This window comes from Rhododendron vialii, chromosome 7a (genome assembly GCF_030253575.1).
Source record: "Rhododendron vialii isolate Sample 1 chromosome 7a, ASM3025357v1".
Lineage (NCBI taxonomy): Eukaryota > Viridiplantae > Streptophyta > Magnoliopsida > Ericales > Ericaceae > Rhododendron > Rhododendron vialii.
In genome coordinates, this window is record NC_080563.1 from 12,378,257 (window position 1) to 12,402,527 (window position 24,271).

At 38.5% G+C, this 24,271-nt stretch overlaps 2 protein-coding genes across 3 annotated transcripts; one reads left to right on the top strand and one right to left on the bottom strand.

Annotated features, from left to right (window-relative positions):
* The first annotated feature begins 786 nt into the window (after window positions 1-786).
* Window positions 787-14,109, top strand: LOC131333968 (adenine phosphoribosyltransferase 3). 2 transcript variants are annotated; one of them, XM_058368818.1, is made up of 6 exons: window positions 787-1,127; window positions 1,249-1,359; window positions 6,956-7,048; window positions 10,443-10,592; window positions 11,774-11,832; window positions 13,830-14,109. In XM_058368818.1, the coding sequence occupies exons 1-6, from the start codon at window positions 1,046-1,048 to the stop codon at window positions 13,881-13,883; spliced, it is 549 nt and encodes a 182-aa protein (XP_058224801.1). In that variant the 5' UTR covers window positions 787-1,045; the 3' UTR covers window positions 13,884-14,109. The 2 variants fall into 2 exon arrangements, 1 of the variants encoding a protein (XP_058224801.1); XR_009201979.1 differs by lacking the exon at window positions 13,830-14,109 and having other exon boundaries at window positions 10,443-10,661.
* Window positions 14,110-18,475: 4,366 nt separating this feature from the next.
* Window positions 18,476-19,511, bottom strand: LOC131333089 (uncharacterized). The gene has a single exon (XM_058367420.1). The coding sequence runs from the start codon at window positions 19,341-19,343 to the stop codon at window positions 18,528-18,530; it is 816 nt and encodes a 271-aa protein (XP_058223403.1). The 5' UTR covers window positions 19,344-19,511; the 3' UTR covers window positions 18,476-18,527.
* Window positions 19,512-24,271: the final 4,760 nt, after the last annotated feature.

Genomic DNA, 24,271 nt, shown 5'->3' on the forward strand with positions numbered 1-24,271 from the left:
GAGAGACTAGAGAGTAGAGAGGCTGGTCATTGCCTCATTGGTGTGTGGCTGTGTGCTGTGTTTGGTTTGATTTTTTTTTGCTATGTGGTTGTGTTTGGTTTCTTCTTTCTTTTTTTCCAACTTAATCTTGCTAGAAATCTCTTGCTGCCTTGCTGGGAATGTACTAATGTAGTAGACTAGTAGTGGACTGAAAACAGGGAAGACAGGGAAATCTCTTACTGGAAATGTTTAATTTTTTTTGAACTTTTTTTGACGGGAGTTCTCTTGCTGGAAAGTGGAAATGTCCAATTCCAATTAATGAACTTTTTTTGATATGGCTTGGTGGAAGTTGACTGGAAATGTGTAAAACTTTTTGGCTGATGAATGAATGGTGATTGGCTGATTGCTGGAAAATTGGGTATTGAGCCATTCGGCCCAATGTAATTAGTGAATTTTTTTTTATATGGCTTTGGTGAAAGCCCAAATAAGGGCATTGGGCCTTGTGGCCTGCTATGAAACTTACAAATTTAGGAGATTTAGAGCCCAAAATATATAAGAAAATGGGAAAAAATAGCCCAGAAAAATGAATGTGGCCCAAAAATAATAGGCCCACTGAAATGGCCCAATCCGACGACCCGACCGGACCCGACCAAACCCGCCCGACCACAAACCCGCCCGAACCCGACCAGAAGTTCGGTCGGTTGCGGGTTGCTGTTTAACCAACCCGAAAAATGTCGGGTCGGGTCCGACCCGACCCGAATCCGGCCAAATCCGCCCGATGGACAGCCCTAATGTATATACACGAACACGTATATATATCGCAATCGTCTTCATAATTACCGAGAGACATTTGCCTTCCGCTCTCCTCTCCCTAGTTCTTGTGCAGAGCGCCCCCCACCGCCCTCTCCCTCCTCCCCACAGAACCTCTCTCTCTCTCTCTCTAACTGACCTCCCTCACCCTTCCTCTACCCAACACTTCCTTCTCTCTCCTCTACTCCACACTGACGAGTAGATACGCTCACATATACATACACACGGCTTCCTCTCTCTCTAATCTCCCTCCACAATGTCGGCCCTCAGCGACGACGATTCCCGCATCCCCGCCATCAAATCTAAAATCCGCGTCGTCCCCAACTTCCCCAAACCAGGTACATATATACATATACATCTTCATTCGCGCAGTGCGTGTGCGCAAGAATGGAAAACGCACACACTAGGTACCTAGTGTTGCTTGTCAGTTGTAATATTGAATCGTTTTGTTGAACACAGGGATCATGTTCCAGGACATAACCACACTGTTACTCGATCCGAAGGCCTTCAAGGACACAATCGATTTGTTCGTCGAGCGGTACACGGGGAAAAACATATCGGTAGTGGCAGGTACATACTTCGTATAACTCCGTAGATTTGATCGTCTAGATTCTTTGAACAGTTTGCTGTAATTTTTTTTTTATTCCGTTGAGAATAATAAATTAATCCCTGGTAGGCTCCGTGGTTCAATGAAAGTCGGTTACAGCAATAAAAATATATACAATATACGATGATTAGTTTTTTTTTTTAAATGAACTGGTGCGCATGTGGACCACATTACTGGTTTTGTTTTGTTCATCTCTCATCGGCTTATATTGTAGGCGCCTAGATTTTTTTCCTGTTGGAAATTCTACCTCTATCCTTTTGAGGCCGTAGGGCTGCAAACCAACGGAGCTGCTCGCTCATTGCTCGCTCGTGGCTCGGCTCGACTCGTTTAGTAACCGAGCTTGAGTCTTAGGCTTGTTTAGTAAACGAACCGAGCTCAACACTAAAAAACTGGGCTTGTAAATATAGACTTGGCTCGTTTAAAGAGGCTCGGTAAGTAAATTAACCTGGCTGGGCTCGGGAAGGGCTCGGCTCGTTTATAAAACAAACCGAACTCGAACACTATAAAGCTCGGCTCAGCTCGTTTTCATCCTTAGGAGAGGGGAGGGGTTAGTGAGAGTTGAACTTTCGACCCGGTAGATGGAGGAGCGAGCTAAACCACCGAGCTATGCCTCAACATCGGGTACATAGATCATCTCTCTGGAAAAAAAAAAACGAACCTGATATATAGAAAACATGGTGTATCGATCATTTATGGGGAAAAAAGCTAGATCTACGAATTAAATCGAGTAGATATGATTTTAGTGTCTCACCATATTTGCCTGTGAAACAGTAAATGACAATACGTTCTGGGAGGGTGGCCTTGGTGGGGCCCACATCAGTATTAACGATATAGTAGTACTTTTTGTTATTACCACGATTGCATAAGTTTCCTGGGTGACTTTTTTGAATACTTTTTAGGGGATATATGGGAAATGACAGTGGGTTTGGAGTGATTTTGATTTTGACTATGGAGGGTTGTTAGTGGGTTGTGTTTGTTGATTACTTTTCTGTGGAGAGATTATGAGCGGTTCAGGACATGTGCTCAGCGATCCAATTTGGGTGGATGGTGGTTGATGATGGATGCCCACCTCACGGACCCACCCGTGTTGAGGTTAGGCCAATCCTTTGGCTCTATTATATTGGCAATTAACTACAGTTAGCCGTAGGATGAATTGATGCCAACCCCTTATTTATTCGCCTTTTCGCCATATGCATTGATTTCGACACGGTCAATTATTGTTGGTAATGAAGGTATTTCCTTTTGGTCCAGAGTTCACTTTTTCTTTTGTTGGCTATGAGGCCCAGAGTTCCCCTTATGTTCAAGCAATTGGCTTTTTCTGTTCCTTTCAATTTTGTTTTGTTACCTCATACTGGGTTTGTCCAATATTTTGAAAGTTCACTGAACAGTAAACCCTTGTGAAAGAACCTGGTGCATATAATGTTCAGTTTAATTCTCCACTACCATTTCAACTGTTTCTACATAACCAACAGAAAATATGTTACAAAGATTGTGTATCGGTTTAGTCTGATTGGTTTGGTTGTAACAGATTAGGGGTATAGCTTTGGTTTTGTTGGCTTGGGCTCTCAAGGATATTCCCTTAGCCATGTTTTTTGGTGTGGTTCTTTTTGTAAAAGAATTATCTTACCAAAATGAAAAAAGAAAAGATTGATTCCTCAAATGAAAGCTGAGAGACATGTAGTAAATTATTCGAGAGATGCTACATACACTACCATCCATCCACTACATTTTTTATGAGGCTCACTCCGGCCCCGAAAAAAATACAGAAAATGTCCATAAATTTTAGAATAATATTTTATGGGACCCTGGAAAAAATCAGCTCCAAAGAATAATGGTAAGTATTATTTTTTGATTTGTAGGGACAAAACTGTTTAACTGCACAGTTTCGCTCTTACGAATCAAGAAATAATACTTACCGATATTTGTTGGAGCTGATTTTTTACAGAGCCTCATAATATATTATTTTAAAATTTATGAATATTTTTCTGTATTTTTTTGGGATCCAATGTGAGCCATACAAAATACGTAGTGGATGGTGTAGTGGTTGGATGTAGTGTACCTAGACTTATTGAAATTATTCGGAATCTCAATGCACACAACATTTTGTAATTGATACATTGACGAGAGGAAGATGATCTTTGGGTCATTATTGTTTTGCCCTGAATTCCTCCTACTCACACTTCTAAGAACTAATGGGAAAGTCAAATGAGTTACCATTAAATCTTCATTGCTAGGGCCCTCATCTCCCATTTTCACCATTGTTGATTAAAAAGTACGATGTGGATCCACATATATTAGTTTCTTACTTTGATATGATACATGTCCATTATACTTTGTCTCTTTGTTTGATTATGTAGGCAAGTCGTCGTCTAGGTTATACAGTGCATTTGTTTTTTCCTGGGAATCTCCATACATCACGTATAGATTGATATGGAAAAATAGCGGTCCCCCTACCCCTAGAGAGAATTTAGAGATTAGGATGACAGACTCCTTTAATAGTTGATGTTATCCTATATGTAGGTGCATGTTCACAGTTTTTGGCTCATTGGAAAAAAGATTAACTGGCAGCCACACAAGAGGACGGCGAGCTCTCCATCATGGGGCATGGGAAAAGTGAATAGTTAGATGCGTAAGGCATTCAGTTCGTAGGCTGTGGTCTTTTTCTTTCAATTGAAGAGCATGTCCGTTTGGGCATATCCTTCCACATGAGATGTGTTAAACATCCAACTCACAACCAATTGACAATAAGTGAGAGATAGCCCATGCTCATATACTAGTTTAGAGGAGATAATTGACTGATGTCTCCCCTAGACGTGCGACCCCTGACTCGCACGTGGAGAGGTAAACAAACGATCCTTATCACATGGATCACAACAAACAAGGGTTCACTTGTGGCACAAACAAGGGGGAACAAATTCTCCGAAATCCTAGCTCTGAGACCATGTTAAAGCATCCAACTCAAAATCAATTGGCATAAGTGAAGGAACCGCCCAGGCTCATATACTAGTTTTGGAGGAGATAATTAATTGATGTGGGATAAACTCTAACACGATGCAATTTGTTTATTTTTAACTCTGTATGGATTTTGTCCAGTGTTTTCAAATTGGGATACGCATCGCGTATCGTTTCTTCCATTTTATGAACCATATAGATATAGGTATATCGTAGATTGTAAGATAGGTTGATGAAAGCTAATATTCAGTTAAAAGTTAGTTATGAACTTATACCTAATAAAATCTAAGAGTTTGTGGTATATATGAAGAGTATTTTATACATGAAAAAATAGGTTTTTATGATGAAAAATTCCAAGTCTCCCATGTGGTGTCTATCCCATTGAAGCCTTGTGGTGCCTTGGGTTTTCCCTTTGCCTTCATCTATATAATTATTTACTTATATAAAAGAAAAAGGGAAGAAAAGAAAAGCCCTTATTTGATTCATGCGATGCATTATTGAAATATGTTCTTTCTTCTATTCGAGCTGTAATAGATTGAGTTTGGTTTAATTTTTTTTAAATGGTTTGAATGTTCCCATAATTAGGCCAACTCATTTAGAATGCATTTGGTGTTCCAGTTCTTAAATTATTATATGACTTTTTTTTTCAATAGGTAATCTTAGGATACATGCCTGAATCGTTATGCACGAATACGTCGTAGGATAATGTCTCAACATGTTTATCCTCAAGTCATGTGAAAGGAGGACAAAGATCCTACTGAAGCAGTTATTCCACATCCTATTGTATTTATGTCTGTCATAGCGCGGCTTAGATTGCATCAAACACAACTCCACTTTGCAGGCGTATGGCAACACAGTTTATAAACAGTTGCAAAGCTCGGGTATGATCTTGGGTAAGAACCACAGAAACACGTATGGGGTCAGGGTAAGGATCTCCTGGATATTGGGTAGATCTGTGAGACACTCTATTTCATGAGACATGAAATGAAACACTGTAACTAAATAATAGAGTTTGTGTTGTAGTCAAGTGCTTTTAGCATCGTAAAATTACAGTTTGTGTGAAGTGGGGTTTCCATGAGACATGAAATGAAACATTGTAACTAAATAATAGAGTTTTTGTGGCAGTCAAGTGCTTGTTGCATCGTAAAATTACAGTTTGTGTGAAGTGGGGTTTTCATGAGACAGTTACAGTTACAGTTTCACTTTTCCCCTTCACCACTTTCTGACTGCCTGTAACTGTCAAAGTCCAAGTTCATATATGATTTGAGTCCGCTGTTTCCTGTGAGCACGACTCTGTACGAGTTACTGTAAACCAAAGAATGAAGGTCGCTCAGCGACATTCTTTCCGCACAGCACTGCTACCAATGCCAACATGCACCATCAATTTCGAAGAATCACTTCCTGTCTTTTAAGTGTGGAGTGTTATAGGAACATTTCATCGTTACTGATGTTTACTTCCTAAATTTTTTAATGATCCCTCTGTAGATATTTGTTTTGGTGTCTACATATAATTTATGGTTTATAAGGTTAGTCTTTCAGGCAATGGTAAACAGACTTAAACTCCCTGCCTTACCAATAGTTCAAGCAAATATGATAATGAAGATGATAAATTCAAAAGCACGCACACACGTCTCCTTTGACATAGAAGATGAGGATCTCCCCCTGCCTCAACAATAGTTCAAGCAAAGATGAGAGTGGGATCGTAAATTCAGAAGTACACATAACTCACTGTAATCAAAAGAAAAAGTTTTAGCGTGATTACTCCACAAGAAAGTAGGTGACCTTGCGTCCATCACTTTATTATTTATAATATTAGGATTCCAATGCACATACATTGGAAATAATCAGAGCAAGGGACTACATTTTTAGTCCTGCCCCTCTTGTTTAAAAGTTGAAGAGTGGTTCTTTTAAAGTTAATGTATATAGAATCGTACATCAAAGACATACACAACGTGCATGATCCATGAGCAAGCGATGTTTAAAAGGTCTTAGACGATACATTTATGACCAAAACCAGAACTTTTGATCAGAAGCAATGGACAATTGAGTGCTCGTGGATATGTGGTTTTAGATCCTCTCAACTCACATAAGGTACCCAATATTATTTCACCATGGGTACAATGGTAGTTAGATGATGTATTTTTAGGTCATATAAAATTCTCTGAAGGAGTATCAAATAAGTCTCTTACTATTTTCCATTGGTATGGACCATATGGAGCCCTATTTCTAAACTTCAAGTAAATGTTGTATTGTACCCATGCTGTTTTGCAGCCAATCTTATAGCAGTGCCAAATTGCCAATGCACCATTAGGGCATTGTGCCTGATTTCTTGCGTAGCAAGGATACTCCGTCAGATGTAAACATGTTGCAATTTACCTTGTCATTATGGCGGAGTTGGTTTCTGATGCTGACAAAGGAAGGGCATTGATTTTTTGTGTTGTGTAGCTACTTTTTTCTGCTAGTACTTGCTGTTTACTCTTGAGTATGTGCTGAAATTGGTAGTATTAACTATCTACCATGCCTTCTTGCCTGTTTTGCTGCTAGACTTAGTTAGTACAAGTGCTTTTGAAATAGTTTTCTTCTTCTGAATCTTTTTTGTGTTGGTAGGAATAGAGGCCCGTGGATTTATATTTGGTCCTCCCATTGCGCTGGCTATAGGAGCAAAGTTCATTCCTTTGAGAAAACCGAAGAAGTTGCCTGGTATTTCCCATCCTTATGTATGATCTCTAGTTGTCGTAGTATCTTTTAAATTGCATTCCTAAATAAATTTTCTATTTTTCATTGAATAAAAGCAGCCAGTTCTTTCGTATAAGGTTGCACTGGTGATGCTGTCATGACTATTGCATTGTCGATTCATTCCCATATGTAGGATATGCAAGATGTCACATCATTCACAAATCCACTGTAATGCTCATCTTTTGTAGCAACTGGAGACCTCTATGTAGATGTACCTTGACGAGGAGATTCCTTTTCTTAGATGTTCTTGTGAATGTGGAATGTTTTGTTTAGAGTCCTGACGTATCAGAGTGCTCTTTTACCTGACATCGGTGCAGATTTTATGTACTCCTTGGCAGGCCTTGTCATGTTTGGTGCTTACATGATTATAGGAGCTATCTTGTAAATGATTATTTTGTTACCTCTGTTTATTTTGTGTGATGACATAGTCTAAAATTTCCTTTTGGCTGGGAAGACATGATATTGGACATGACTTATGCCTCAGCTAGATTGTTCGGTTTGGCTTAGCACAAACCAGCAAACTATGCTCCTGATCATTTGTTTCTAGATCAATTGGTTCTTCTTATGGCATCAAAATTTTTTTTTTTTTGGAACCAGTTGATATTATAAAAGGGACTAAGCCCAACACTCAAGGAGATGGCCTTGAGAACTCAGTACAAACAACAAAACAAACTCAGCCTAGCCAAGATACTAACAGAAAAAAAACCAACTTAAGCAGAATTAAAGACAGACTCCGGGAACCCCCATCTAGCACAAAATCTTGAATTGCCAGGTGATCTCACCATCCTCCTCCAAGAGCACGCACATGCCCTGATTTCCCCCATGATCAAAGCCACAAAACTGAAGAAGGATCGCTGCCAACTTGTCGAAAGATTCTGGAGTTCCTTTCTTTCCGAAGATAGTAAATCGAAGCAGACAAGCAAAGCTTGAACGTGGTGGCTTGAATTGACAAGTATCTACAGTTCAACACCCCCCACTGGATTTCAGAGGCCAAATCCCAGCCATGAGGGGGCACCTCACACTTCTCCCTAACCTGCCGCCAGACCAGAGCAGAAAAGGGACATTCATAGAACAGGTGGAAATGAGATTCCTGACCACCATGGCATCAACTTTGCTTTTCTGCTAGTTTGTTACCTATAGTGTTTGTGTAGCGGTATGAAATCCTTGACTCTGCCCCATTCCTGACATTTTTTCTCCCCGCCTCGGACACCTCCTCCACTTTTCTGATTTCAACAACCAATCCAGGCTTCACACTGGACAGCAGAAGTACCTAACACATGGAGATTACTCATGTTTCTGTTCACTTTGGTCTTTCACAATCATTTATCAAACAATTTTAGAGAAGAAGCATGCGCATTACAAAATAATCTTTCACAAGCAAAGGCTGCAAAGCGTTTATTCATATATGCATGCATTTAGGCACTTGTGCGGTACTGGTGTTAAACAGAAAACGATGACCGTAGAAACGAAATGAACTCATAGATGACTAACCTTCAAAGCAGTAAATTAAGAGGCTGTTTAACACGAGGAATAAAATTTGGCAGAAAGAACCAACTTTCCCTGTGAATTATCGACACATCAGCCTCACCCATAGACCATGATGCAAAACATGACAGTTACATAAAACTCCCATAGGGTCAAAACCCTTCTCTTTCGTGATTTGTGCTTTTAATATGTTAGACTTGTCCCACATTGCTCATCTAAGCCACCCAAGCTTGGTTAATAAAAATCTAGATGTTAGATTTCTTAAAGGGTTCCAACCTAAAATCAATTGGCAATAGGTGGAATAGTCTCTAGATTTTTATTAACCAAGCTTGGGTGGCTTAGATGAGCGATGTGGGACAAGTCTAACACTCCCCCTCACTTGCAGTCCGAATGCACGTGGAGGTATGAATTAAGGAAACCAGGAGATTGGACTCAGGAGACCCCTCATGTGCAGCCTGGATGCTAGGGATGGCAACGGGGCGGATCGGGGCGGATATTAGGGTAACCGTACCCGATACCCGAAATTGTTCCCGTACCCGAATCCGCCCCGATAACCGAACGGGGTCGGACTAGTTGTTCCATAACCGAACCGAACGGATTTCTGGTTATACCCGAACCGAACGGGTAACCGCATAAACAACAATATCTTCATCAACCCAGGAACGAAATCATTCACGGGACAAAAACAGATCATGTTCAATACTCAAAATAAACCCCATAAAACTTCAAATCAGTTCAACTCCACAGATATTTCCAAGTCAAATACATGTATCTTATACCCAAAACCTATACGTGTACAAATACATCCATTACAAACCTATAAATGTGCAAATACATGCCTGATAAGGCTTTGAAAGAATGCGGTAGATGAGTAGATCACAGCAACGAAGAGCAAAACACCCTTCGATTTCGTCTGGCGACCATGAATACGACGAAGTTGGAGGGAGAGAGACCTAAACTAGAAATCAGCACTGCTTCGATGATCGACGACGACGGCAAGGGAGAGACGGCAGACGGAGAAGAGCGGCTTCGGCTTTGTGATTTTGTGAGAGAGAGGCGAGAGAGGCCTGATTCTAATTTCTGGGAACCCTACTGGTATTGTAAGTACATATATAGAAAGGGTTATCACACTCCAGGTCCTTACACCTTAACACATGCAACAAGATGGTCCCTAACATTTCTGAAAGTGTGCACTTTGACCCTTAGTCTCTTTATATATATATATATATATATATATATATAGTATCGGTTCGGGTATCTGCTGAACCATATCCGAACCGAACCCGTTCGGTTATGGTTCGGGGAAAAAAATCGGTTACGGTTCGTGTACCCATCGGTTCGGTTCACTTTGCCATCCCTACTGGATGCAAGTGGAGGTATGAATTGATGAGTTGACTCGGGCGACGGAGACTTGACCACACGATGTGAGGCCACCCAAGACCTAGCTCTGATACCATGTTAGATTTCTTGGAGGGTTCCAACCTAAAACCAATTGGCAATAGGTGAAGTAGCCTCTAGATTTTTATTAACCAAGCTTGGATGGCTTAGATGAGCGATGTGGCACAAGTCTAACATAATAAATTCACATTGTCCTTGTATTCATATTTGTGCTAAAATGCTATGTGCTTATATTTTGGTGTTTTGTTATTTTAGCACTCTGCATCATGATGCACCATTTACCAAGTATAAGCTGATGCATAAATACGTTACCCGGACTCTTCTACAAGTATAAAGTACCCGTGTCGGACACTCGAGTGAAGTTTATGCATAAATATTCTGTGGTGGAACTACAATTTTGACATATTGTGGTGATTTACTATACTTTACACGAGTGAAGTTTTTTCTTTTGTTATTTTTATTTTGGTTGTGACAGGTGAAGTTATTTCTGAAAAGTATGTCTTAGAATATGGTACGGACTGTCTAGAGATGCATGTCGGAGCAGTAGAACCTGATGAACGTGCCTTGGTGGTTGATGACTTGATTGCTACTGGTGGAACCCTCTGTGCGGCAATGAATTTATTGGGTATTCCCTTGTAAACCGATACATTTTTTCAAGATTCATGAGGTCCAGTGGCGGATCTAGGAATTTGAGGTAGAGGGGGACACAAAATCTAAACATAACCATGTTTCCTTAAACGTAACGATATGTCATGGGTTTCATCTACTAATAGAAGAATACATCATTACTATTTTCAGTTTATTTCATTTTATTTTTCGAAATTTAGTCCATACGAATTGAAAGCATAGAAATTTAGTCCATGCGATAACAGTTAAACCTTTTACACATCTCAAGCAAAGATTTAGCAAGAGAAACTGGTAATAGGATGGGCAATTTATGTTTTTCTCAGGATATGTGGGGATCCTACACAATTAGGGGTACAAGTGTAATTAATTAGGGGGACACTAGAAATGTTGGATTATTTTGTAAGGGTACAAGTGTAAGGATACAAAAGGCAGGAGGGTCACGTGACCCTTGTGGACTCTACATGCATCTGCCACTGGGTCCAGTAGAATTGTCCCTTCTTCTTTGTTTTTTTCCTCTATTTCTGTAAAAGTTAACCATGATCTACATAGGCTATGGCTCATAGGATATGAATTTTCTCTGAATGTTGGATGTCACAGATTCGATAGTGTTAAGACTACAAAACCACACCCTTTTATTAGAACCTAATTCTTGGGCCCTATGAATCACTACCTTGATGAAGGCTGCAGTGAGCCAACCCTTAGCAAGTAGGATTGAAAGGTTATTATACAATTCTAGGCATAGTCTTTTGGTCTTGTTGGTTGGTGCGTTTGGAGGGCAAAATAATGAAGTACAACTTGCCATGTTTGACATACAATTGCCCTTTCTTCGTGGATTGACTATCAAGCATTGTGCTTAGAAGTCAATAAACCTTAAAAACAGCTTTTATGTGAAGGATGGAGGGTCAAAATACATGATTACAATGACCACGTGATAAATGCTAATGGTGTTTAATAAAGGTAATTTGAGCCTGCTTGAGATAGGACACAGGACTGAAATTATTGTAGAACCGTTTTTACATGCGATTTGCTTTATTAATTGAACACACCTTTAATGAAGTTTCCAAAAAAATGTTCTGTGCATGCTCTTAGTCCGTGTTTCCTTCTGATTACTGTCCTCATTGCAGTAATATGAATATTGTTCGAAGTAGGAGACATCATTAAAAATGCTTCTTTTTGTAGAGCGTGCTGGGGCTGAAGTTGTTGAATGCGCATGTGTAATTGAAATACCAGATTTAAAGGTCTGTACATCATACACCCCTGGCCACCTTTGTTTCTCTAAATATTAGATCGAATTTGGGCTGCTTTCTTGCGATCAATTACATTATCTATGATCAACTTTGAAGAAGCTTCTTGCATGCCAGTCTATCTGTTTCTTGTATTTGCAAGTTAGTTGCATTTCTCACTTGTGCTACTGATTAGAATAGTTGGGATTTTTATGCAGCTAGTCAGAATGCTTTATGGGTTCCTAACAACTATGGTGGCTAAACCTGTTGAGATAGGAATTACAACCTGACAAGCCAACTTGGAAACTTCCTATCATAAAAGAAATGCCGGCTTATATCACCAGTAATACCATCAGTGTGGAACATGAAAGAAACAAGTACATTAATATACCCCTTTCACAGAAGTAGAATCTTAAAGCTAAGTGAATCTTTTTTGTTGCTCCAGTCATAACATTGTGATAATAGGAGGAAGCCATGCAACAGATAGACCCTCTTTATATACTAAATTTTGGAACTATGTCTGCCAAAAGTGGCAAGTGAGGAGAGACGCAACTGAAAATCATGCCTCCTTTATCCTCATGCCATTATGCACAGAAACTTTGCCAAATGCTGTAAAAATTAGTACCCTGGGAATTCAACTTCCATTCATGGATTGCTTTAGTTCTCACTAGAGGCCGGGGCACATGCCACGTGATGCGTGTGCAAGTCGGATTTTCACAACATTTTTGTAAAAATGCTTCCCACTTATTGTTTGATAAAATTCATAAAAATTGTGAAAATTCAACTTGCACACGTATCACGTGTGCCCCGGCCTCTAGTTCGACTTATGTGTGACGGCCTCTGGTGGTTAATATTTGGAAATGACCACAATTGGACCCGATAATGTGAAGAATTGTTTGTGTTCCCCAGTATTTGGGAAAAAGAATAGAAACTTCTAAGTTATTTAACTTAACTGCCAGGATTTTACTTAACTCAATGCCCCAATACTCCCATGCCTTTCTTGGTTTAAACTAAACTGGAAAACAATACCCAAATGGAATCTCTAATTGTTATAGATTTTACAAAATGCGGGAAATCAAATGTATTAGAATAGATTACCCTGTCGCGCAGCCTCAGCGTCGCCACCATTCGCAGACGTTGAAACCGCACTTTCCGATTCCTCAAAAGCCTCAATAGATTCCTCTGGCAACGAAGTACTCAAAATTCTGCACGGAAATCTGTACCATTAGAATAAGAAAACGTTATAATTTTACTGGCTTTACATAAAAGGATAAAAGGATTTATGTGAGAACTGCTGGCTTTACATAAAAGGATTTATGTGAGAACTTTGACATTTGGAACAATTGCAGAAAAAATATCTACGCCATTAGAGTGGAAGAGAAAAGGATGGGAACGTAACCTGTATGTAGAATCAAAGCTTTTCTATGAGTCGAATCATGGGGTATTGCTGGCATGAGTAAGGGACCTCAAAGTGCATCGGTGCGTGGGATAAAACTTTTGTAGAAACTGCTTCCTTTCAGCAGTTGGAGTTCTTTGAAGAAGTAACGTGGGTAGGGAAGTTCGGTGGTAATCATATTACAATTCTACCCAAGGTGTAACTGCCCATAAGGGCTTGGAAAATAGAATTAAGTGATTTCATTGAGGGTAGTTTTGGAAATGGAAAAGCATGACCGGGAGAGACACCTAAGTGGTGCTCTCCCTTTATATATTAGAATAGATACTAGAATAGATGACTGACGCAAATAGACAAATAGAGTACCATATCAAAGTTTCAATTCTCCGACTTGCGTGCAATGGAGGCTATTTCAATCCTTCACAACTCGTCTTCGAGTTTATGTTTGTGTGCTGTTATGTTAGACCTACTCTTAATCTGGCTAAATCACCTACTGAATGATTGGACAATGTGATCTATTCATAATGCCAGTGTTGCTTCATTATTTCACATTCCATTTTTATTGGCTCGATTTGCACATTGGTATCTGAAGCTAATAGTATTTGGACGGATGTTGCAGGGACGCGATCGATTAAACGGAAAGCCATTGTATGTACTTGTGGAGTCTCACTAGTACTGTCAGAGGATACTACCATTTTATTCCCGTGCTCCAGCATGACAAAATGTACATGGGAGGGCTACTGTTGGTTTTACCCATATGAGTCTTCCTTCATTATTTGCCCCTCATTTCTTTTATAGTTCTAGTGAATTTTCAGTAAACCTTTGGTGGTTGAGACCAATTCTCTCTCTACTGTAGAAACATTTTACATTTATTCATGTGGAGGGTCTATTGAGCGATACTTGTAGGGCCTTGCTGATTTCCTCCAAGGGATTGTCCTACAAAAGTGCTACAAACACAACAATCCAAACACAATCTCTCACGTACATGTGGGGATGTGTGACCCCACATGTATGTGAGAGGTTGTGTTTTGTTTGGATTGTTGTGTTCCTAGCATTTTTGATTGTCCTATGCAAGTTATTATGTGTTGGTTGCCGAATGGCCCCACCCGAAGGGCTGTTGCCCTAATTGGGTACTGCTTCTTTCCTTGTGATGGAACAATATGGAAGGCATAAGAGAAGCGCAAATTTGATTTTCTGGATTGTTTTCCGGAGCGATTGAGTAGTAAACTGAGTTGGACAATGAATACCATGTGATAATGGCGAGAACGAATACCATATGATTATATTTACGATAGAATTACGCATCATGTCTTCTTATTTACAATAGAGCAGAGAAGAGAATGGAATATAATCTGCAGAGGTCGGATGAACAATCCAGTTCAAAGTTCGTGGAAGTTTTTCATGTGACCTCCAATGTTGATACTTCGTTCTAGGATTATGACGCTCGGTATATATGCCTAACATTATATACAATACAAATGTAAATACAAATCTCTTTTACGTACTTGACTGTCCAATTTTATATATTTCCGGTGATAGAAATGGAAAAACAAATACTTATAGTAGTTTACTTCCTCGTATTCATAGAAAAACTGATATCCAAACATCGCCAAATTTTCACCATCTTGTGTATCACAACCTAAATGATTTGTGTTCTCTTCTTATTTAAATAAGAGGAGTGATTTTTGCACTTCTCAAAAAAGCACTCCCCAAACTGCAAGGGAGTGCGGAAATCACTCTCCTTCAAATAATCATAATTCATAATGGAATTAGGGATTGCTCTTGTTTAAAGGCACGAAGCAACATGTTTTGAATAAAAAAAAGTTATTTTATCACAAAAAGTTTTTGTATTTAACCCCTCGTTGCTATTTTCAATTTTCTAATAAGAAGAATAACATCTAATATGTGTGTACGATACTACCAATGATTATTTATATCACATAAATTTGAGCCAGTAAATTCAGACTTAATGTCATGTTGCATTCATAAGATTCAAGTTCAAATATAAATGAAATATGACATAAAAGCCAGAACTAAATAATAGAGTCAAATCCATATACAGATGTAGATAAAAAGAGTGCTCCCCATAGGAGGCGTATTCTGCAAAAGGATCATAGTCCAAAAAGTTTGTCTTTAACTGTCTTCATTACTTTTGAACGCGTACCTACTTTTTCGAAGGGTAGAATTAAGACATGAACAACACGAAAACATACCAAAAATAATAACAAAATGAGTAAGAATTCTCTAAAGTAAAATGGTGTTGAAAATAAGTTACCTTAATTCGCGTTTAGCATAGATTATGAATCTCTCCCTTTCTACCAAAAAAGGTATGAAGCAAAATTGTTTTATCCTCTTCTTGGAGAGTCTGATGAATTAGAAGAATTGTGTGCAACTAGTGGTTGATATTCACTTTAATGTGTATAACTCAGTCATCAAAGTGATTCTCAACCATTAATTGCTTTTTTCGGGGTACTTTCGGAGTAAGTTTTCTTTGTGCCTAGCATTCCTCGTGTATAAAAGGATAACCTAAGTTTGGCATTCCTCATGTATGTGTGTTTCCAAAGAAAACATGTAGAAGAATTATGTGTATGCTTATAAAAAAGGGTGTTTTATAAATCAAAAAAAGATTGTTTCTTTTTTTATTGTAGGGAAATCAACCAAAAAGGAAACCACTTAAAAGCAAATATTGAATTGAATGTAAGGAAATCAATTTTAGAGGAGTCAATTGGAAAAGAAAGGAGTGTATAATTCTTATTTTCCATTAGTGTAGGTTTATATATTAGGAAAATTCTTCCAATCCGACTTGACGGCTAACCACTCTGTTTTATACTTTGTTTGTATGTCTAAACATTTTTAAAAAAAATCGAGCTGTTTTTATAATATAGAGATAGATTAAGAAGTCTATTTGTGTAGTGTATGGGCTGCAATGCTGCATCTGTAGTCATACTCGTTGCTGCTTTTACTCTTCAACAATTTTAGAACAATGCACAAACACATTTACATACTCACAAGTCTAAGGGCCCCGACACATTATAATGAGATTTGGGTAGTGTTGGCTTATAGTAGAGGTGTCAAATGGGCCGTGTCGGCACGGCACGACACGGGCACGGGGCAGCACGACACGTCACAGGCACGGTATTGGCCTGGCACGACACGACACAGCACGATTGTAGTGGGCCCGGGGCACGGCACGGGCACGGAAGTGGGCGGCACAGCACGGCACGACACGGTCGTAGAAGGGCACGGGCATGAAAAGTGGACAGGAACGGCACGGCACGGCACGGTTCTAGCAAGGCACGGGCACGGCACGAGGCACGGGAAAAAAAATTAAATAAGCCAAATGGCTTCTTTTTTTTAATTTTAAAAAAATTAAACAATTTCTATTCGGTAAAAAATATTTGTTTACCTTTTTTTAAAGGTAAACAACTAAGATATTTAATTTTTTTTTAAAAACAATTTATTAAAAAATCATGTTTTTAAAAAATTATTTTTTCACTTTTAAAAAATTATCAAATTTTATTCGGTAAAAATATTTGTTTTGTTTTTGTTAGTAAAATTAAATAGGCTTTGGACCTTTGGTTTGCAAATTTAACATTACAATACAAGATAACAAGTAAAATTAAAAAAACTTATCAAAATATTTATGGTGCAAGAGTAATTTAATATGAAAGGAAACGTGCAAAAGTCATATATTATTTACCTCAAATCTAACAAGAAATAAAAAAAAAAGTCAAACAAAAAAGAAAAAAAATACATAGTAGAAATAAGGGAAAAAATATATATAAATAAGGGTTAGCTGGACAGTCTGGACTAGGACAATAGGACCACTTGTAATATGTTATTTTTTTAATTGTTAAATTTTGCTTCATTAAGACCAAGAATTTCTTTTTAATTAGGGGTTGTAATATGTTATTTTTTTAATTGTTAAATTTTTTTGGCGTGCCATGGTATATGAAAATGCAGCATCCATTGTTATTTTTCTCATTTCATTGTGAATTGTCCTCTCCTTTTTCTCTTCTGCAAGTTACAGAGTGATTATGATATTCTGAGACCGAGTGTAAACCTTTTGCCTAACATAATTCTCGTGCACTAGCAGGAGCGTAAAACGGTAAAAGCTTTTTTAAGAAAACACTTCAAACTATTCAAATGTGTGACAATAAGAATTGAAAACGCAACTGCAAATTGATTGAGCCCTTTACCAAACTCGCTTGTATACTAACCAAAAAGTTGTCTAAGATTTATTAAGTAGGAAGCTAGAAAAGCGAGGAAAAAGAGGTGACGTTCAAAGAAAAAAAAGGAAAAAGAAGGGGCAACCGAAGTTGAATAGCAACTTCGCTCTCTCTCTCTCTCTCTCTCTCTCTCAAACACACACACTCATCCCTTGTTTTTTATGAGGATGCAGTGAATGCAAGGATCTCTCTATCCTTGCCCAATGTCGCTGAGTTTCCAATATGCTAAAAACCAAATGTATACAATGGTTGTATGTCTAATGCAAGATTAGTTATGCCTTAAGTCAACCCACACATGTTAGGGCAGACTAAAACGACACGACTTAAAACGGCATGGCTCGGCCCGATCCGACACGGCATGATTAAATAAATGGGCCGGCACATCTTGACACGATTGAAAACGACACGGCACGACATGATTTAAGAACACGGGCCGGCACGACACGACACAATTTAAGAAAACAGACCGGCACGACACGACACGATTAAAAACGGCACGACACGACACGATTTAAGAAAATGGGCCGACACGACACGACACGATTGGCAAATGGCACGGCATAACACGACACGATTTAAGTAAACAGGCCGGCACAGCACGACACGACACGACATGACACGATTTAAGTAAATAAAGTAAACAGGCCGGCACGGCACGGCACGGAGCACGGTTAGCACGAAGTTAAACGGGCCGTGCCGTTGACACCTCTATCTTATAGACTATAGTACATTTTTTAAAGAATTGAATGATTCAGCAACGAATATCTCGGCTATTGCATTAATGAAAAATGTAGCGAAATGTAATAGCGAGAATGGCATAATTTCATGAATCATCGAATTTAACGCAAGTTGTGCTTAAGGCCATTAGATTGAGGGCACGTCTATTTGGGGTCATGCATTGCGCTGCCCACTCACCCTGTGCCATTGTGGATAGGTTATTGCGTGTGCAAATATTGGACCCAAAAATTGTTAATGTTATATCATTCCAATTTTTCCATAGTCATAAAATAATAAAAATTAAAAAATAAAAGAAGAATAAGAAATAAAATATTGATCTTCCTATTACTGCTGTCAATGGTGTTTTTTATTCACAATTTATAAAGGATAAGAAAACAGGACAACACAGCACGTGTATCACACACTACCAACTCTCCATTCTCTCCACTCACTGAGTCAAACCCGACTCGGCCCTCCGACAAGGGCTTCAAACCCATCCGTTTACCAACCCGACCCGCAATGACCCGGCACACCAACATGGCCCTGCGCCCCCTCCCGCCGCCGCCGCCACTCTCGTGAGCCTCGCCACCGCCGGAAAACACGCACACCACACCCTTCCGGCAATGAGAATCCCACGCGCCGTCGTAACCCAGGCCCCCGTCGACGGGACCCAGGGAGTGGAACCCCATCACCTCATTCCCGTCCGCAGCGCACCGCGCGTGGTCCCCACCGCCTCCGTAACTGACGCGGGCCTTTACCTTTTCCCTGTACTCCTCGAACCGGGCCGCGGTTCCGGACGAATTCCGGACCTTGAACACGATCTCGACCCGACCCGAGAAGGGCTCGGGCGACCAGCCGGAGCGGAAGATTATCTCGACCACATTGCGCGAGGGGTGACCGGCGGGGAGCTCAGTGAGGGCCGGAGAGAACGGGCCCACGGTGACGGTTTGAACGCGGGTCTTCTCCCTGTCCGAACCGGGTTCGGGTGCCACCGAGCTGGGTTGTTTGGCTTTTTTCCTGGGTTTCTTCGGTTTGGTTGTTTCGATGACATCTTTGAGGCTTTGGACGCCTTTTCTGCAACTTGAAGATACGGCCACGGGGCGGTGCTTCGGTGGTTTGTGGCGGCGCTCGTCGACGACATCGTTTGCTGATGTTGATTTGCAAGACTTGACCCATTGAGTCGCCATGGACAACGACGACAAGCAAGATTGAAGACCGAAATCTCTGTCTTTTGTGAATAAGTTCAAAAAATAGACATGGGGGAGAATGGGAAAGAGAGAGGCGTGGGCGCGATTTGCAATGGGAAATATATAGAGGAGCCGAGTGTTCTCTCTCTCTCTCCCCTCTCTTTTCTTTTTCTCTCTATGTTTTTTTTCTTCTCTCTTCTTTTTTTAGCAAGTGACGGAATCGCCCTCCTGAACAATAGGAAATTACGCACATGGGTGTACGTCCCTTTCCTTATGGGGGGGCGGGTTTACGTGGAGACAAATTTCATTAATTAGATTAGATCATACAAGAAATCATCAATGGCGTTTCAGGAATGGTAATATTCCCTCCGTCCCAAAAACGATGACAATTTTTAAAATTTATGTCATTTTTTATTGCTTATATTTTTAAATTTAAAATATTTTTCATTATTTTCAAAACTTTGTATAATAGAACTAATCGAAAATTATCAAATAAGATCTATATTGTATATTTTTTAAAATTCATATTGAAAGATATAAAGAATTAAAATTGGTACAAATATTAAAAATTGTCATTCAATTTGGGACGGAAGGAGTATATGATTACGTACCGAGTAATATGTAAACCATGCGTAGGGACAAGCAGGGGAATTTGGTGAGGAGCGAGGACTTTTGAGATCTCGAACTGACACTAGTGTTTCAAACTTCGTTGAATACATTCATGTTCGAAATTAAGTTGATTGGGTATGTAACGATATGATTGGACTTTTTTTTTTTTTTTAATATAAGAGATCAATGGTCATTTAAGCCAGAGAAAGAACTGTAAGATAAATATGCATGTATACATAATATCATCAATTATTATCCGATTAATTTTATTTTTTTACTCACGGTTAACGAACTTTAGAAAAAAAAACATGCTCATCATGATGAAATCTCGAAAGGCCTTACTACATGTACTATAACTTGTATTGCATTTTGATGCACAAGAAACCGTATCTAAGGTGTGGACCCACAAGGCAATGGTGTTTTTGATCATGTAGTTTGTGATGAATTTCTTTTTGATTTATGGAAAATGCTAACCTCCGTCCATAATGGGTAGGATAATGAGTAGAAAATGTACCGATATTAATAAAAAAAATATATTGATAGGCGTAAAATGTATATATGTTGATATTCGAACTTGTTTGATGTACTACTTATTAGGTTAACAAGACAGTTATTTTAGAATCTGGCTTCTCTGCAGTTTATTGTTGGATTGCAGAGTGCTGTCCGCAAGATCTTTGTAGTCAAAAAGTGTTTTTAACGGCTGACATTTGTTCTTCAAGGGAAAAGTTAATCCTGGAAGAATTTTTTTTAAATCTGGACTGTTGAGCCCCTGTTTTCACTAACAAAAAATACTAAAAATTTAACGCATTTTATCATTTTATTTTCACTAACAAAAAAGTTTTTACCGACAATTTTTTTTTCAACAACTTTTTCTCTCACATATTTATCTAACAATTTATTCACTACCGAAAATAACTTACCATTTCTCAATATCTTATTCACTATAAAAAATACCTAACAATTTTTTCAATCACAAATAAAAATTTATAAATTTTTCACTATCGAAAACACCTTCTAAATGTAACGATAAATGGCTAAACACGACAGGAGCCTCTCTGTCGTTATTTTATTTACCATGCAGGTGGGCCAAAAGTCAAAAGATACGGGCAATTATTAGGGACATTATGAGGCACTAAAAAGTAAAAAGAAATAGGTTTGAATTCAGCAGTTTTGTAATCATATCATATCATTAGATGAGCGTAACAGGTACGTTGCGGGATGACACATTAAATTTGGGAATCAGACTAATCGTGGACGTTTAACCCCCGTCAATAGGAGTACTCCTATTATTAATATTTATGCCACATTTTCTCTCAGCTCTCTCTTAGATATACGAGCGTACTATAGCAGAGTCCGGATAGGTAAGATTTAGAGTCTCCTAATTTTTATTGATAACTCAGGTATTCGGATGAGCTTACGCGTAAGATTTTGAGTGTCTTGCACATTACAAAGAGGTCTAATTTTTGGTCAATCGATATAATTATAACCGATCAATATCAAGGCGATGACTTCCATTTTTATTTTTTTCTTTTATGGGATGTTTCAACTTTCAAGATTCTTTTCGGATGGTTTGAGTAAGATTTTGAGTGTCTTGCACGATACATACAGGTCTAATTTTTGGTCAATGAATATAGTAATTAAAACTGCTCAATATCAAGGCGAAGGCTTTCATTTCCCCCACCCCCCCATTTTTGGGATGTTTCAACTTCCAAGATTCTTTTTGGATAGCTTTAAATTTCAAGGTTATCTGTTAAAGGATAGTAGTATTTTTTCTGACATTCAATTTCTCCATCCCGTAAACCTTTTGGACTAGTTATTTAGGACGCATCACAACTGATTTATTAATCATTATCAATTTATGTTTGCAAAAATTCTGAGATTAATTTCACATAATCAAGAAAATGATATAATGTTTGGAATATCAAAAAGTAAATTTCATTCTCACGAGCTCTTTTCGTACTTCGGGAGTTTTCTTCCTTCTCCCTTTGATTAGGTAAAAGGACTTAATGTCCTTTAATGTTTTCTAAATTGTGGTCGGTTGGTGAACAATTAATCAAGTCATTTGGAAATAGAATTAAGGTTTAGTTCTTCCAACTAACTGTAATTAAATTAGAAAAATCCTTGTTTTTGCTGTTACTTAAAAACAAAACTTACTGTAATTAGACTAGAAAAATCCTTGTTTTTGCTGTTACTTAAAAACAAAACCACCATTTGCTTGTTAGAGAGTTTGGTTATGACCTAAGTTACATAACGCGCAAGAGTAACCGTAAGTAAGAGCACAAACCCAAGTCTAAAAGCGTCTTTCAAAGTGCTGAAATTTGTGAGAACGGAAGCGTATTGAGAGATGGAGGAAAATGTCCTACTAAAGGATCATGTGGCCTTTCTTATGACTCACTAGTGTTTGTCCGTGCCTACGGTACTACCCACTCTTTGATGACATTTTTGTAATATAATTGTAAGAGTGTGGGTGTTTTCTTAATAGAGTTTGAGAGCACACATCAGCCCTTGGATCAAATGAATCTCAGCCCTTCTTTCAATTTATATTTGTGTGGTTCCCACACCTTTGTATTTTATTAGGTAGATGGTGTAGGTTTTGAGCTATGACAATAACCCCAAGTTTTTGTTGCTTATTATCTAAATCAAAGGCTCAAATTTATTGAATTTTAATATCCAACGGCTGGGGATCGATACATACATAAGGTAACCAAGTTTCCAACTGCTCTAAGGTTTAACTAAGTACTTTACATAACCAAAGGTGGTTATCTTAGCATTTCAGTTAGTAGTTACCCAGAGGACTTTGGCTTTACGGTATTAGGGGTGCACTTAGATGCTAGGAGTGTTAATAGAAAATATTATGTTACCATAGTTTCTTGATTCTATTACTATGTTTCATGTTTTGTCTTGACCATTATTTGTGTTTCATAATTAGTTTAAGTTTTCTTGTTACGCGTGTTTTCCTAATTTATATAGGATTCTTAGTGGTCAAGTTTTGTCGCCTATACAAAGGCATGCTAAGTTTATGTTTTAGATACAATCAATGATACATGAATAAAAGCAAACTTCTTGTCTATTCATTTTTCTTAACAAGGAAAAAGGAAGTTAGGAGTTCAAACTCCTCTACTGAGGTGCTAATCTAACTTTGCTTCTTTTTTTTTTCTTTTTTTTGTCATTCGTTAATCTTAATCTACTCTATCCTAGGGGATTTGGAGAGGAGGATGTGTGTTTAAGGGAATTGAACTTTGCTCGTATGCATGCATGGAGTGGAGTGCAGTTGGCCTCCATTACATACTTTTATGCACATGGGCAGGGTTCGATTCTTGTAAGCCCTATTTCCCTCCCCCAAGTCTTCAAGAATAATATATAGATTAGGATTAACGAATGACAAAAAAAAAAAACAAAAAAAAAACCCATTTTCGCAGATAAAAAAAATACTGCATTTGATTAAGTTTTCTTCTCTGTTACTCCAATTTGTTACTACTAATAATCTTTGAAGTAGTGGAGGAATTAATTAAGATGGTTGATCGAGGTGCATGGAATCTTCCATTGGAATTTGGGAATGGGAATCAGTGGGAATAGAAGAATAAGAAGAGAATGGAAGCTGGGGATAGCTATCACTTTGGAAAACTTAAACTAGTATACTTGGATTACTGGGAAGCCGGGAATTAGTAGGTGGGTAAAACGACAGTTTTGCTTCCACTTGATTTAAAGTTTATTATTAATCTTTCTTAAAACCGTTCACAGGTAGCAGTCATGCGCTATTAACTTATTAGTATTAACTTAAAATGAAGTACTTTTTTGGGACAAAAAGGTGGGCACTTTCACAAGAAGGCAACAGCAGTATTGTACTATTGTACAGTATTTATTTCGTAACAGTAATTCAAAATGAATTAAAATGTGCTGCTATAAAGTACTGGCAGTTGGGATGGATTTATGCTACCAGTACAATTTGAAAATCTCTCTAGAAAGGAATAGTCGGTGGTAAGGATGGAAGGAATAAATCTCTCTATTTATTTGGTGATAAGGAAGGAATAGTCGGTGGTAGTCGTCTGATGCATGTAGATTCGAAATAGTGTACGTGAGTTCATGCATTTTGAATAGTTGCCAAAAAAAAATTCTCATTTTTGTTCAGATCTGTGTCCCACATCTGATTTTCAAGCATTTTTTTCGGGGATTAGAGGAGCTGTTCATTTCTCCTCATTTTGTTCCCAATTTTTTTTAATTTTTGTTAGTTTTGAAACTGTCCAAACTAGTGATTGTTTAAGAGGAGAATATCCTTTCTTTTCTTTTCTACTCAAAACAACTCAGGTTTTTTTTTTTTT